The 17,387-nt window shown below is 42.9% G+C and overlaps 1 protein-coding gene across 1 annotated transcript in view; it reads left to right on the forward strand.

Annotated features, from left to right (window-relative positions):
* The window catches only part of LOC141145766 (myosin-7), a 78,963-nt gene that overhangs the window by 18,705 nt on the left and 42,871 nt on the right, over nt 1-17,387 (forward strand). The window contains exons 7-13 of the mRNA XM_073632647.1: nt 2,917-3,009; nt 9,109-9,172; nt 9,873-9,971; nt 10,079-10,182; nt 13,331-13,469; nt 15,536-15,654; nt 15,746-15,895. Coding sequence (XP_073488748.1) covers nt 2,917-3,009; nt 9,109-9,172; nt 9,873-9,971; nt 10,079-10,182; nt 13,331-13,469; nt 15,536-15,654; nt 15,746-15,895 — 768 coding nt within the window. The remainder of the gene's footprint in view (nt 1-2,916; nt 3,010-9,108; nt 9,173-9,872; nt 9,972-10,078; nt 10,183-13,330; nt 13,470-15,535; nt 15,655-15,745; nt 15,896-17,387) is intronic.

Here is a 17,387-nt window from a genome sequence, read left to right on the forward strand (position 1 = left end):
GATCCCAGCCGCACAAAAATGGCCTGTAAATTAGCAAAGGACACAGGCCACCTAGCATCTGTGCGTTTATGTGACTTCCGATATCCTTTTACTGCCTGTCGAACCCAAAAATCTTTTGTAAAATCCACCCAGCCCTGCAACTTAAAGAAAAACGCTATGCCCGCTAGCTTCTTCTCTATGGCGGACACCAACGCACCCTGCTCCATGTTCCTAGAGACGAAGTAAAGGACCATCAGCCTTATCTCTGAATCTCCCTGATCCACCCCAGCTAGCCGCAACATCTCCAACCAAATTTTTTATCATTTTTTTCACACAAATAGAGCTTTCTTTTGGTGGTATTTAATCACTGCTGGTTTTTTTATTTTTTACAAAAAAAAAAACAAAAGACCAAAAATTTTGAAAAAAAATGTTTTTTTACTTTTTTTCTGTCAGTAAATTTTGTAACTAAGTCATTTTTCGCCTTCATTGATGTGCGCTGATGAGGCGGCACTGATGGGCACTGATAGGCTGAACTGGTGGGCATTGATGAGGTGGCACTTATGGGCACTGATGAGGCGGCACTTATGGGGAGGCACTAATATGCCATCTTTATGGGCACTGATAGGTGGCACTGATATGTGGCACTGATGACCACTGATAGGCGGCAGTGATGGGCACTGTTAGGTGGCACTGGGCACTGATAGGCGGCACTGGCGGGCACTGATAGGCGGCACTGGTGGGCATTGATAGGCGGCACTGATGGGCATGGATAGGCGGCACGGATAGGCGGTACAGATGGGCACTGATGGGCATTGATGGGTGGCACTGATGGGCGACACTGATGGGCATTGATTGACAGCAGTGATGGGCAGCACTGATAGACGGCACTGATTGCCAGCACTGACTGGCATGGCTAATGGGCACTGATTGGTGGCACTTGTGGGCAGTGGGGGGCACTGATTGCTGCCACTGGTGGGCACTGTATGCTGGGATTGGTGGGCAATGGTGGTCACTTATTTGTGACACTTTCTTTTCTTTATTGTAATCAGGGCACTGATGATCGGTACCCTGATTACATTCCTAGATGTCCCCTTGTGAGGAGATGCCGCTGATCGGCTCTCCTCTCCTCACACTCTGTCAGTGTAAGGCGAGGAGAGCCGATTACCGGTATCTCCGTGTTTATATGTGACCCGCTGTGATTGGCCACAGCCAATCACATGGTTAAAGAGCCGCGGACGTGGCTCTTTACACACATCGAGGTCGCGCCGCAACACTGTGCGGCCGCAATTGCCGCGCTGCGCACCCCCACGGGCGCGCAAGGGTGGCCGTTCTGGGACGCCATCATATGACGTCGTCCCTGAACGAGAGCCGCAACACTCCGCCGTCATTTTACAGTGGGTGATGGCAAGCAGTTAAAGTGGAACTGCAGTCTACTCACATAATTTGTAATAAAAACATCTTTGCCATTCTGAAGCTTCCCTTCAACCACTTTGCATATTTTTTTTTTATATGTACTGTGTTTCTGTACTTGCCAAATATGCTGCAGAAATCTCCCTCCACTGAGTCTGGCTGCAACCATTTAAACTGTGGGCAGCTGAAGCTGCTGCCTGTTCACTTCCTGGATTTACACAGACACATAGAGGCACACCTCCAGCTCTGCAGCTCTGCAGCCCTGCAGCTCTCATTGGCCCTCTTATGACTCCTCCCCCACACTCTTCCTGGCAAACTCTCAGTTGAGAGTGAGAGAGAGAGCTGTGAATGATGTCATAAGCCTAGGCTTTTTACCAGACAAGAAACAGGAAGTGGGCTGTATAAGGTATTTACTGGCAAAAAAAAAAATGTTTTACTATCCAAAGTTAAAACAACAAGGGCAGAAGTTTTAATAGATGGAAGGTTTAAAAAATGACTTTAAGATCAGGCTAACTATAACATTGGTGCAACATTACATTTTTATTAGGGGCACTCCAGCTTAAACCCTTACATAAACCCACTGAAGTGACTAGCTTCAGGTGTTATACAGAGAAAAACATATCCTCCTACATGAGTTCTACCTTTTTTATCTGCAGCCCTCTCTTCTCTACAGCCTTCTGAAACACACAAATCATAGACTATTTCTTAGCTCTAAAAGGTGTGTGTGTGTGTGTGGGGGGGGGGGGGGGGTTGATGTCTGACACTGCACAGCAAACAGCAGGGAGCTGAGTGTAATCTGAGACCTGAGTAGAGAGAAAGAAAAGACACAGTCCCTACTCAGTCTCATAAGGAAACAGTTGAGGCTGTCAATCATCTGTGTGCTAAGGAGGTGGGCCTTCTCCTCAAATTCTGTGATGTCAGGATAACCTGTCATAAGTGACTAATGAAGATAGCAGAGGGAAACGAGAGGAGGCCAAAATCACATGTGGTGCTTTGAATTGAGGCTAGTGCACACTATAAAGGTGTTGTATATCCATTTTTCATTTCAGATGTTTAAAATTACTTTGAAATATAGTCTTAATACAATATATTATTGGGGCATAACACAAAACATAATTAAACATATATGGGTATACTGAACTTACAGTATATGTGGTCTTTTGTAATGGTAAAAGCCTAAACACTTTCAATTTTCCAAACACTTTAGATTTTTCAACGTGTTTGAAAATCTCTGTTATCTGTTACTGATGATTTCCTTTTCTCTATTGAAGAGGTTAAAACACTGGCCTTCACTGTGAAAAGCACAGTACAGAAACCTTGATGGGATAAACTGATCTATAACCGTCATGCTCGAAAAGAGATTTGGCAGTAAATTGGCAGTAAATTAGCCTTAGCCATTCTACATAATAAAGCTCTTCTAATGTGTTGTAATTACTTATTGTTTTCCTATTATTGCCAATGTTTGCCATATATTTTCAGAGAAAACCTTGTGTGAAAAATCTAATTTTTCTTCCACCTAATTTATAGGGGACTCTGGAGGATCAGATTATCCAGGCTAACCCTGCCCTGGAGGCATTTGGTAATGCTAAGACTTTGAGAAATGACAACTCCTCAAGATTTGTAAGTTATTAGCATAAATTACATTACTTACCATCATTGACTTTTAGCTTTCAGAACACAGATTAATCAATGGTCATAAGATTTAAATAAAAACTGTAATCTTTATATATATATATGTATATATATATATATATATATATATATAGTGAATGTGAATCAGTTTCAGTTAGATCATATATAAGTGCGGCCGGCTTTACACCTTTGTGTTGCAATGCAGCATGTGTGTGTTAGTATGTCATTCTGAATGACACTTCAATGCCAAGGCAACAGACCTGCAATGCATTATAATGTTATACTGAGCATTGTGTGCCGTGTTGCGAAAAAATAGCCAGATCCAGTTTTCGGTGCAAAAGGAAAGAGCTGCTTTAACCCAACACATGCTGTTTTTGTATATAGTTTAAAAAATATATGTACATTGGGGAAGCCTTTTTACATATAGTGGCTACTTATCAGTGATGTACTGTGTCACTGCTATTTTATCTCAGTGCAGGTATTTGGCCAAATGAAAAAGCGACACTCTGGCAAGGACTAGGCTAAACTTGCTGGGAAATCTCTGTGTAATGGGACCTATTCCTACATTTTGTCATTAAAGCAGAAATAGAATCTTCTGCCAGTGCCCAGGGTTTTTGCCATAGTCTTTAAATATGCACAGAAGGGAAGGTCATCTGCAGAAGGGATATAGAAAGTCTCCTCTGCAATAAAAAGTTGCCTGTTATCAATGTTTTTTTAAATAGGACTTTAGTTCCTCTTTAAAGTGGTAGTAAACCGCGGTTAAAGGGGGAAAAAAAATCCCCTGCGAGGCAATGTCATAATGTGCTAGTATACATCACATACTGGCACATTATGTAAGACTTACCTTAAAACAAAGCCCCCCCAGCGCTGCGATTTCACTGTTGAGAGGGCTTCCATCTTCACCTGGTCTTCCTTCCGGGTTCACGTCCTCCGGCTACATGCGTGCCCAGGGCATGAGTGACATCACTCCCGCACATGCGTGCAGGAGCCATCGTTTACGGCTCGGGCTCTGAAGGTCCGGCATGGTATGCCAGATGTCACCGGCTGCATGCACTTGAAATATCTCCTAAACAGTGCAAGTTATAGGCTTATTATAGGCTTACTTGTAGGTACAAGTGGTAAAACTGAGTTTACTACCACTTTAAGACCCCTTTCACGAGGGCGTTTTGCAGGCGCTATAGCGTTAAAAATAGCGCCTGCAATTTGCCCTCAAACAGCTGCTCCATTATTTCCAGTGTGAAAGCCCGAGGGCTTTCACACCGGAGCGGTGCGCTGACAGGACGCCAGGAAAAGTCCTGCCAGCAGCTTCTTTGGAGCGGTGAAGGAGCGGTGTGTTTACCGCTCCTCCACCGCTGCTCCCCATTGAAATCAATGGGGCAGCGCTGGGATACCGCCGGCAAAATGCTGCTATTGCGGCACATTGCGGGCGGTTTTAACCCTTTCTCGGCCCCTAGCGGGGGGTAAAAGCGCCCCGCTAGCGGCCGAAATGCGCCGCAAATCCGACGGTAAAACGCTGCTAAAAATAGCGGCGTTTTACCACCGATGCTATAGGCGGCTCGGTGTGAAAGGGGTCTAAGAATAGGCAAAAAAAGTAATTGACCTTGCATGTATGATTCCCCTCTGTCAAAAGACACACAGGGCCCCTATATACTTTAACCTTATAACGCAATAGTATGGCCTTATCGCAGTCATACCTCTGCTTAAAATAAAATACACAAAAATGTACATTTATACAGCACAGCAACATGGGCTCTACAGGTAAAACAACAGGACTAAAGTCCAGTCATGTGAGCTGTCACAGTCATGTGATTGCTCTTCTGCAGTCACAAATACTTTCTGCAGCTTTAAGTAGAAAGAACTTTGTGACACACCACAGGCTCCACACTACAGCCTGCATTTTATGAATAGCATGTAAAATGTGAGCAGCAGTGCAGAGCATATTGGTGGTGTCCAGCAGAGGGTGGTATCAAATATTAGCTAAAAATAACCTCCATAGCATGTTCTGTCATATGTACACTGAGCAAAATTATAAACGCAACACTTTTGTGTTTTCCCCTATTTATCATGAGCTGAACTCAAAGATCTACAACTTTTTCTATATGTACACAAAAGTCTAATTTCTCTCATTTAGACACAGGTCTGTCTAAATCTGTGTTAGTGAGCACTTCTCCTTTGCCGAGATAACCCATCCACCTCACAGGTGTGGCATATAAAGATGCTGATTAGACAGCATGATTATTGCACAGGTGTGTGGGAGGTGTATGGGAGCCGTCCTAACTGGTCCGACACAAGTCGGTTCGACTTTGAAAATGCTCCCTGTACTACTTTGGTCCGACTTTGATCCTACGTCAGCCCACTGACTATCATTGAAATTGGATCAAAGTCGGATCGTCTTCTCGCATGATCCGACTTTGGCATGCGACTTGTGCTCGAGCGCCCCCCCCCCTCCTGAACAGCACTAGGCCGCATGCCCTCAACATGGTGGGTGCTTTGGCACCCCAAAGCACCTTGTCCCCATGTTGATGAGGACAAGGGCCTCTTCCTGCCAACCCTGGCCGTTGGTTGTCGGGGTCTGCGGGGGGGGAGGCTTATCGGAATCTGGAAGCCCCCTTTAATAAGGGGGACCCCAGATCCCGGCGCCCCACCCTATGTGAATGAATATGGGGTACATCGTACCCCTACCCATTCACCCAGGAAATAAAAGTGTCCATAAAAAAACACACTAGACAGGTTTTTAAAGTAATTTATTAGACAGCTCCGGGGGTCTTCTTCCGTCTTCGGGGGTCTCTTTCTTCTTCTCCATGGTCTCTTCCTTCTTCTCAGCGCTCTCCGGCCTCTTATTCGCGTTCTCCGGTTCTTCTCCTGCTCTCCGGTATTTTCTGCTGGGCTCCTCCGCTATCTTTTGCTCTTTTGCCCGCTCTTTTGCTAGCGGTGGTCCGGTCTTCTCCGTCGTCTTCTTCCCTGTTCTCTTCTTCCCGATGTTGACATGACGCTCTCTCCCGCTGTAATGCCGTGTGCGCGTTCCGCAACGACTTATATAGGGATGGGGTGGGGTCATGACATTACAGTTCCATCATGCCTCGGGCGGTGACGTCATAAGGGGTGGAATCACCGGTTGACATCACCCAGTGGCTACGCCTCATGCCTATATAAGTCAAGGCACAGCGCGCACACCGCATAACAGCGGGAGAGAGCGTTGTGTCAACATCGGAAGAAGAGAAGAGGGAGAACACCGGGCCACCGCTAGCAAAAGAGCGGGCAAAAGAGCAGAAGATAGCAGAGGAGCCCTGTAGAAGAACCGGAGAGCAGGAGAAGAGCGCGGAGAAGAGGCGGGAGAGCGCATAGAAGGAGGAAGAGACCCCCAAAGTCGGAAGAAGCTGCCTAATAAATTACTTTAAAAACCTGTCTAGTGTGTTATTTTTTATTGACACTTTTTTCCTAGGTGAATGGGTAGGGGTACGATGTACCCCATACTCATTCACATAGGGTGGGGGGGCTAGGATCTGGGGGCCCCCTTATTAAAGGGGGCTCCCGGATTCCGATAACTAGACATGTGCACACTGAAATATTTCGTTTCGGAATTTCGTTTTCGTCCGAAAAATAAATTTATTTAGTTACTCCCGAAATTCGTTTTTATTTATTTAATTTTTCGTTAAAAATTGCATTCGTCCGAAAATCCAAATTAAGGTCGAATCTGTCATTAAAGGCTTATGGTGTCTGTCGAATGTTCAAAGAAGATTCGACGGAGCAGCTGAACTGTATGACGCCGTATAGTTTACCTGCTCCGTCGAATCTTCTTAGAACTTTCAACAGACACCATAAGCCAAAGTACGTGTGTACTTAGTTCTAGCTATTTTACTGCTCCTCCTCTTTGGTTACAATTAGCCAATAGCATTCATCATCATCATTATTTTTATTCATCTTTTCTCCCCTATGTCGAATCTTTCCTCCTCTACGTCGAATCTTTTCTGCCCTACGTCGAATCTTTTCTCCCCTACGTCGAATCTTTTCTCCCCTACGTTGAATCTTTTCTCCCCTACGTCGAATCTTTTCTCTTTATGTCGAATCTGTTCTCTCTGTGTAGAATAATCTTGGACTAATAGAGTTAAGGTTAGGCACATTCGACCACAGGTTTGATGGACACAGATTGTTATTGTCATCATCATGTCGAATCTCCTATCTATATCGAACTGTTGTAGCAACGAAAACGAAAATAAAGCATTTGTTTATGTCGGATCTTTCGTTTTTCGTATTCTGCACTTTCGTTATCGTTTGTTAAAACGATAACGAAAATACCTGAAATTCGGACGAAAATGCATTCGGACAAAAACGAATGCACATGTCTACCGATAACCCCCCTGCCCACAGACCCCCAACAACCAACGGCCAGGGTTGTCGGGAAGAGGCCTTTGTCCTCATCAACATGGGGACAAGGTGCTTTGGGGTGGGGGGTGCAGGGCGCCCCCCTGCCCCAAAGCACCCACCCCCCCATGTTGAGGGCATGCGGCCTGGTACGGTTCAGGAGAGGGGGCGCTCGCTCGTCCCCACCTCTTTTCCTGACCGGCTGGGCTGCATGCTCGGATAAGGGTCTGCTCTTGGAGGGGGAACCCATGAAGGTTTTTTATTTAAAATCTGGCGTGGAGTTCCTCCTCAAGATCCATACCAAGCACACCACCATTTGCCTCACGCAGTGCAGCACATCTCTTTTGCATAGAGTTGATTAGGTTGTTGATTGTGGCCTGTGGAATGTTGGTTCATTCCTCTTCAATGGCTGTGCGAAGTTGTTGGATATTGGCAAGAACTGGAATACGCTGTCGTATACGCCAATCCAGAGCATCCCAAACATGCTCAATGGGTGACATGTCCAGTGAGTATGCTGGCCATGCAAGAACTGGGATGATTTCAGCTTCCAGGAATTGTGTACAGATCCTAGCAACATGGGGCTGTGCATTATCATACTGCAACATGAGGTGATGGTCATGGATGAACAGCACAACAATGGGCCTCAGGATCTCGTGTCTCTGTGCATTCAAAATGCCATCAATAAAATGCACTTGTATTCGATGTCCATAGCTTACGCCTGCCCATACCATAACCCCACCGCCACCATGGGCCACTCAATTCCACAATGTTGACATCAGCAAACCGCTCACCCACACAACGCCATACACGCTGTCTGCCATCTGCCCTGTACAGTGAAAACCGGGATTCATCCGTGAAGAGAACAACTTTCCAGAGAGCCAGACGCCATCGAATGTGAGCATTTGCCCACTCAAGTAGGTTACAACGACAAACTGCAGTCAGGTCGAGACCCCAATGAGGATGATGAGCATGCAGATGAGTTTCCCTAAAACAGTTTCTGACAGTTTGTGCAGAAACTCTTTGGTTATGCAAACCGATTGTTGCAGCAGCTGTCCAGGTGGCTCGTCTCAGACGAACTTGGAGGTGAAGATGCTGGATGTGGAGGTCCTGGGCTGGTGTGGTTACACGTGGTCTGTGGTTGTGAGGCCAGTTGGATGTACTGCCAAGTTCTCTGAAACGCCTTTGGAGATGGCTTATGGTAGAGAAATGAACATTTAATTCAAGGGCAACAGTTCTGGACATTCCTGCAGTCAGCATGCCAATTGCATGCTCCCTCAAAACTTGTGACATCTGTGGCATTGTGCTGTGTGATAAAACTGCACATTTTAGACTGGCCTTTTATTGTGGCCTAAGGCACAACTGTGCAATAATCATGCTGTCTAATCAGCATCTTGATATGCCACGTCTATGAGGTGGATGGATTATCTCGGCAAAGGAGAAGTGCTAACTAACACAGATTTAGACAGGTTTGTGAACAATTTTTGAGAGAAATAGGCCTTTTGTGTACATATAGAAAACGTTGTAGATCTTTGAGTTCAGCTCATGATAAATAGGGGAAAACACAAAAGTGTTGCATTTATAATTTTGCTCAGTGTATTTTAGACCTTCCTTTTGTATCTTCCTTGGTTCTTGCCAATGAGAAATACTTCACAATGCCTTTTTAATGTACATTTTTTTCACTTTCCTATTCCTTTTTCTGCCTCTTTTTATTCTTTTCTACAACAGGGTAAATTCATTAGAATCCATTTTGGAGCCACCGGGAAGCTGGCATCTGCTGATATAGAGACCTGTGAGAATGACTATATATCTTTCTTTCTCTGTTTTGATCTTATAATAATGCCCCTTCCATTAGTATGTTTTAATGTTCTACTCCTTCAATTTCTAATATTGGCCATACATACTTTTTGCCAATAGAATTATTCAATGTAAAGATGGCTTTGCGTTAAGAATGATATCTTTCATAATGTGATTTTGCTGAATAAGTGTTAACAATCAAATGCAACCAAATCAATCTTCTATTTCTTGTGTTGATCATTTTGAAAGGTAAGATAGTTTACAATCATTGAATCTCACATAGCCAGCATAACCATCTAACTCTCAGTTTCCTATAGGTTGCATGCGTAAGAGCTTTCATCTCAGTATATTCGCTGATATCACAAAGTAATGTTAATTTAGCTAGGCGCTGTGCTCAAGCAGCACCTGTTTACAGTGCCACCCATTGAATTTTAATGGCAAGTAGCAAGCAGAATATCCTTTGTTTATGCCTTAAGCATGATCAAAACAGTGGTTTAAAGATCTCACTGTCCCATGATTGCACTGTAGAAAGATTAAACCATAAACGCGTATAATGAAACTGGCATATCATGAATAGTATATTTATGCCCTTGGTAGACACCCTGGGACTGGTCATTTTTGAGAATCTTAGCAATATCCATTGGAATATCCATTGATGAGTTCATAAATAACTTTTATCTCACTATTCTGTTTAGATCTCCTGGAGAAATCTCGTGTGACTTTCCAGCTGAAAGCAGAAAGGGACTATCACATTTTTTATCAAATCTTGTCCAATAAGAAGCCAGAGCTTCTGGGTAGGTGTCACTGATAAACCAGGACCACACTGAGATCCAAATCATGCTGTTTACATTTACACATTTCTTTATTTTTCTGATTTGCCAGTATCCATTCTGTTTTACAGACATGATGCTGGTCACCAGTAATCCATATGACTATGCATATATCTCTCAAGGGGAGACCACTGTGGCTTCAATTGATGATGAAGAAGAGCTGTTAGCCACTGATGTAAGTGCCAGGAACTCAAAAGTGTGCCTGACGGCCATAGTTGAGCTCTCTTAAGGAGCCCCTTAGTTTTAATAACCCTGGCCACGTCAGAAGATTATGGCATCTGCAGGGGCTTGGACAGAAAAGGATTTATACTAACAGAAAAAGAATTAGCACAAGGAACATATCCTACTGACTGTAAGTTTCGTCCCTTGTGCTGATTTTTTTAGTTTAGGTTTTTTTTAATCTTAGCTACACTTAGGCTTTAAAGTGATACTAAAGTCTTGTTTTTTTATTTAAAAATAACAAACATGTTTTACTTACCTGCTGTTGTGTAGTGGTTTTGCACAGAGCAGCGCACATCCTCCCTTTCTCGGGTTCCTCTTCGGCACTCCTGGCCCCTTCCTTCTGTTGAGTGCCCCCACAGCAAGCAGCTTGTTATGGGGGAACCCGAGCTGAGCCGCAGCTCTGTGTATCCATTCAGACATGGAGCCGTGGCCTCTCTCTCCTCATTGGCTCACTGACTTTGATTGACAGTAGTTGGAGCCAATAGCGCTTTGCTGCTGTCTCAGCCAATGAGGATGGAGAGTCCTGGACAGCCAAGTCTCTCATGCAGCATCACTGGATCGAGATGGGCTCAGATAAGTATTTAGGGAGCTGATAAACACAGAAGGTTTTTTAACTGTATGCAGAGAATGCAATAAGATAAAAAACTTTCTGCCTTTACAACCACTTTAATAATGCAAGGCCTTTTCTAATGCCTATATGCATTCTTCTTTAAATAAAACATGCCCTGGTACCCCATAGATCAAAGGTGCTTTATTACAGGAAAGAGGAACCACAGCTCTCATAGTCACACTGAGTCCCTTGCACTCTGTCTCCCTGATGATTAGGAAGGCCACACATTACATTTAGCATCCATTAGGGAAAAAAGAGGAGCCAGGAGTGGATCACAATGCAGCCATAAGAGCTGTAGTCCCTATTCCCTGTCATAAAACACCACTGATTGATGAGCTACTCAGCAACTATTTGAGTAAATGTAGGGTTCCCACAGTTAGTGGAAGGTCCCTGCCACCAAATTACTATGAATCAGGAAACCAAAGGTTTCCTTAGATAATATTGCCAGACTTTTAGTTGGCAGGTCTACTGTAATGGGCAACTTATTGTTGTGAAGCGCAAGTGGGTATATCAAGCACCACAACCCTGAATAACAAGGCACAAAATTGGGAAACAAGGAATGGGACTTTCACGGTGCTTCACATCTCAGAAATAAACACAAACAAATACGTTTAAAAAAACCTCACAATTTATTTTGTACTAAAAATTAAAATCAAGACCAAATTACAGTATCTGTGATCAGGTAGTTGAAAATGTGTATACCAGACACTAACAGAATGAAGCCCACTATAAATAACAACATATAATAGACAAAATGTGCAGACATGCACTAATCACAGCATCCACAAAATTTTTTTTTTTAAGAGAAGTTGGACTTCAGAAACTGTATAATGTCTATGTGTTTCTCTGGTATTGCTTCTTCAGGAGAATTGTATTGTGCTGGTAGTAAAGAAAATGACAAAGTAAAAAATACAAAAAGGTATAAATCAATACAAAAATACTTTATAAACAAGAAATGAAATGAAACATATTTTAAAGGTTACTCACAACTTGTATACATAAATGGGCAACACCTCTCATACTTATGAGAAGTGTCGCCCACATATGTATACCAGTTGTGAGTGACATTTACAATATGTTTGGTTTCATTTGTTGTTTATAAAGTATTTTTGAATTGATGTACCTTTTTGTATTTTTTCCTTTGTCATTTTCTTCACCACCAGCACAATACAAGATCTCCTGAAATAGCAATACCAGCAAAACACACAGAAATTATACAGTTTCTGAAGTCCGACTCCTCTCAATATTTAGTACATGTCTGCACATTTTGTCAATTATATATGGTTATTTACTGTATAGTGGACTTCAGTCTTGATTTAAATTTTAGGTACAAAATAAAATGTGAGGGATTTTTTCACTATATAGACCACTTGTGTACTTATACTGTATATATTGATCATATCCCCCTTAAGTTCCTCTTCTCAAGAGAGAATATATTCAGTTCAGCTAATCGTTCCTCATAGCTGAGCTCCTCCATGCCTCTCATCAGTTTGGTTGCCCTTCGCTGTGCTTTCTCCGGTTCCTCAATATTCTTTTTATGAACTGGTGCCCAAAACTGAACTGCATATTCCAGATGAGGTCTTACTAATGATTTCTACAGGGGCAAAATTATATCTTTCTCTCTACAGTTCATGCCTTTTTATTACAAGAAAGGATTTTACTAGCTTTGGAAAAACCTGGCTTTGCATGCTATTATTAAGCTTATGATCTACCAGAACACCCAGATCCTTCTCCCCCATTGACTCCCCCAGCTGTTTTCCTCCTAGTATGTAAGATGTGTGCATGTTTCTAGCCCCCAAGTGCATAACTTTACATTTGTCAACATTAAACCTGATTTGCCAGATAGTTGCCAAATTAAGTAGTGCATTCAGGTCATCTTGTAAATTGTAGACATCCTGTAAGGATGTTATTCCACTGCATAGCTTGGTGTCATCTGCAAACACTGAAATGGTACTTTTAATCCCAGAACCTATATCATTTATAAATATATTAAAAAGTAAGGGTCCCAACACTGAACCTTGAGGTACTCCACTGATAACCGTAGTTCATTCAGAGTAAAAATCATTAATCACTACTTTCTGAATTTGGTCTTTTAGCCAGTTTTCTATCCATTTACAAACTGATTTTTCCAAGCCTGTAGACTTTACCTTCACATTAGCCGTGTGTGGGGAACTGTGAAAAACACTGTGTCAAATTCTGAAACAACTTATTGTTTATTACTGTAATAACTAGAATGTTGAAGAGCCCAGGTTTCACCTACTGCTAATCACAATAAAAATGATTACTTTTAAAGCTGTAATATTTAGTACATCACCCACACAGTACCCATATGTCTTAACTCATTTCTTTTATTTATATATATATATATATATATATATATATATATATATATATATATATATATATATATATATAAACACACTGTGATCACATCCTACCATCTGTATAAAATTATATTTTATGGATCTGTTCTCTGATCTGTCTTCCTTAGAATGCTTTTGATGTGCTAGGATTCTCTCAGGATGAGAAGAACTCAATTTACAAACTCACGGGAGCTATAATGCACTTTGGGAACATGAGGTTCAAACAGAAGCAGCGAGAAGAGCAGGCAGAACCAGATGGCACTGAAGGTTTGATATGTATACTGATAACAAAGAATATGATCGCAGTGTACTGTCATTATGGTATACCTATTAAAATAGGAGAGGTGGGAGGCTTTGAAAATCATTATAGCTAGCTATCATTAGGGCTGAGTGGAATGATTTTGTTGAAATTGATTTTGCCAAAGAGGAAATACCTTTTCAGTCACTGAGCTGCTAAGGCAAAATTTGCTTAAAAAAAAAAAAAAAAAAGTATGTTTGGGGTGTATTTATGGTAGTTTAGTTTATTCCGATATGAATTGTATTTATAAATCTTTTCACACATCTTTCTTATTGAATTAAACTGGAAAAAAGTATGACTCTTGTGTAAAAGATCTGTAATCTTGTGTGGCCTTTTGTGAAAACATTTTTAAATACTGTAGATCCCCTAGTGGTTTTCATTAGCTATCATAAATCAAAATATTTGGGGCAAATCCCACCTAATTTTTGATATAAATGTAGGTATAGATTTGCTGCCTATGTTCTATATTCCTTTTGGAAACATGCAATTCAGGTAAACTAGATATAATCAAACAGCTCACTCTATAGCTCACAAGCGTAGAGCACCCTCTAAGGAGCCGCAAGTAGAAATGGGATCCCCCACTCTGCACAGCCAGGCACACCAAATTTTCACAGGCACACCTGAGTCAGAGAACAGTCCAGTGCTTTAGGGTTTTTTTTGTTATTTATTGAGGGATTAGAACTTGGATAGGGGTAGGGAAATTATGGGATGCCCACTTGACTTCGAACAACTTCAGGGACAAATTTCCTATATACAGTCTATATACACCCCTTCTCTTCCTCCAGCACTAGCTTGCTGGCAGAACTCCAGCTGGCACACTGTTTTGTGGATCTGACAATGGCACTTATTCAGATTTAGAAGCAATAGCCCTTTGCAGGCAGGAACCCGAGGCCCCCTTTAAGAGTGTAGCAAAAAAGTCAGTGTCCAGCTTACATCCCTGTGGCTACTGATTCCAGAACCACCTCTTCAGGCACAGCCAGCCTGCCTGGCTGCAGCTGCCCCTTTCTTTAACACTCCTGGCTACTTACCCACAGTCCTCCCAGACTGACACTCTCTCCACAGTCCTCCCAGACTGCACACTCACCAGCCCACCCAGCTGACTCCTCAGGAGATCTCCTGGACATGCTCACTCTCCTGATGTTCTCTCCTTGCTCCCGTGCCAGGAAGGATTCCTCAGTGTGTTGTAGAGGGTCCCTCCAGCACCTGAGCCCCAGGCTCGAGGTCACACCCCCCTAGACTAGGGGGCAGCCTCAAGGGCCACAGATAGCCTCCTCAGCACTCCATCTCCATCTTCCACCTGACTGGCCCTGCTGGCATGATCTATGAGCATTTTTGAGGCCCTGTCCCCTGCCAGCCCACTTTGCTGGGGATTGCCTGGAGCCCTCATGAATACTCCAAACAGCTCCTCCTAGACTCCACCCTACTGCATCTGGAAGCTTCTCCAAGGTTCCAGAAAGCAGGGGGAGTCACCAGAGATGCTGCTTGCTGAGTCATTCAGCCTCCCTGAGTCACTCAGCCCTGACCCAGAGTCAATCCAGGCCTGGTTCTCAGTTTAGCCAAATTTTCCTTCACTAACAACTAAGACAGATAACGTAGATCGGCGGCCGACTGTGAAGTTGTGCCACATCCAAATTTTAAAACTATACAGAGAAAAGGGGTTCCCCTATTGGTGGACTTTTTAGGCACATATAAAAAGGCGTACGCCTTTTTATATGTGCCTAAAAAGTCCACCAATAGGGGAACCCCTTTTCTCTGTATACACTAACAACTAAGTACATCCTATCTAGCACACTAGAGGGTGATACACAAGTTATTGTGATAATGCAATTGTACTTTCTGACAGCTTATTTAGAGCAATGCTGCTGTATTTAAAGCACTGCTGCCATATTTAGAGCAATATACAATTCGATGGTTTAGAATTCTCTTTCATTCAGTCACCTTGCTGAACATAAGGCTCACATCCACCAGGGACCCAAGATGGTGGGAGTGTTTGTACTCCTGAAACTATATCAATGATCTTTACTGTCTTTTCCAGAGGCTGACAAAGCTGCCTACCTCATGGGCCTAAATTCTGCTGACCTCCTGAAAGGACTGTGTCACCCCAGAGTCAAGGTCGGGAATGAGTATGTCACCAAGGGACAAAATGTCCAACAGGTCAGTGATCCTTTTTTTCATGTTACAAATTCCAAAAAATACAGTGAAATGCAAACCATCTAAGTTATAAAATTATTAACGTTTCCTTTAGGTGTACTATGCCTTGGGAGCCCTGGCCAAGTCAGTGTACGAGAAAATGTTCCTTTGGATGGTAGTAAAAATTAACACCACCCTGGAGACCAAGCAACCCAGACAATACTTCATCGGAGTGCTGGACATTGCAGGATTTGAGATCTTTGATGTAAGTTACTGAGCAGCAGATGCAGATATTCTATGTACTAAACAGGGATGATTCAGAAACAAATGAATAAGAGATAACAGATAGAGAATAGTGAAGAGGGAGTTTGAGATCAAAAGTTACATACAGATTAGTGCAAATCATGTTTATATTCGGAAATGCTGTAGGCTGGGTGGAGGTGGTGGCTGCTATGAAGGATGCCTATTAATAAAATAAAACTGCTTATGTAAAAATTAGTTAAATCCCAGCTCCATGGAATTTGAAAATTATCCCTTGCATTGGGACTGCACCTGTACTGCAAGGGTTAGCTGCTCGTTTAGTCTAGGGGAGAGGAGAAACACTTTATCTTACCTGATCCTCTATTCCAGTGGTCTCCAAACTGCATCCTGGGGGCCGGATATGGCCCTTTGCTTGCCTTTATCCTGCCCTTGGGGCACTATTCCTCCCACTGACTCCAACAACAGAGCATAATTCCTTTCACTGATACCAATGGGGCACTATTTCTCCTAGTGACAACAATGGCAGGACACTAGTCTTCCCACTGACACCAATGATGGGACACTACTCTTCCCACTGACACCAATGATGGGACACTATTCCTTCCCCTGATACCAACAATGGGGCAATATTCCTCCCATGCATACCAATGATGGGACATTGTTTACTCCCATTGACGCCAGGGCATTTTCTACTCTCACTAGCCACAGTCTGGCCCCCTCAAAGTCTGAAGGACAGTAAACTGGCCCTTTGTTTAAAAAGTTTGGAGACCTCTCCTCTATTCCTACAGCAGATGGCGCTCCCCTTGCTCCATTGGTGGACTGTTTCTCAGGATCATCATCTTCATAGCAGGGCCATGGACCCTGCATTGGTCTTGATTTTGTGAGGACCTTAGACCACTGGAGCACAGAGAAAAGATGTTTTGGATACTGGTCTAGCAGCACAGAGCGAATGTACAGTATAATTGTTATGGTGGTCTGTGGTGTTGACTTAATAAAAACATATAGGCTGTTCACTTGGCAAGGGGAGTTGCACTTTGCAATAGTATTTTACCCATAGTATAATGAATGTGATGAAATTTCACTTTGCAAAGAATATCCAATCACATGCAAGGAAAATAAAGAACAGTATTTTTGCTTGCACATGATTGGATGATGGAAGTCAACAGAGCTTCATCTCATTCATTAAGCTCTGGGGAAAATTCCCTTAAAAAGCAAACAGCCTACTTAGTGAATCAATCCCTGTGTTGCCAGTAAGAAGAACGCCCCCCTTCCCCAAATTATGTGTGGTCACCAAGACTGGAAGTAAGGGGGGTGGGGGGGAATCTAACAGGCTACTGACAACAACGTTAAAACCTTTTTTTACTTTTCATGTCTCTGTTTGGGAGGTTTGTCCTTGCCATCCCAGAGGCAGTGGTCATGGGATAGAAAAAGAGGAAAAATATTTTCCATGAGAGCACAGACAGCAAAAAATACTGACAGATTTGTAAAACTTTTTA

This window comes from Aquarana catesbeiana, linkage group LG01 (genome assembly GCF_042186555.1).
Source record: "Aquarana catesbeiana isolate 2022-GZ linkage group LG01, ASM4218655v1, whole genome shotgun sequence".
Lineage (NCBI taxonomy): Eukaryota > Metazoa > Chordata > Amphibia > Anura > Ranidae > Aquarana > Aquarana catesbeiana.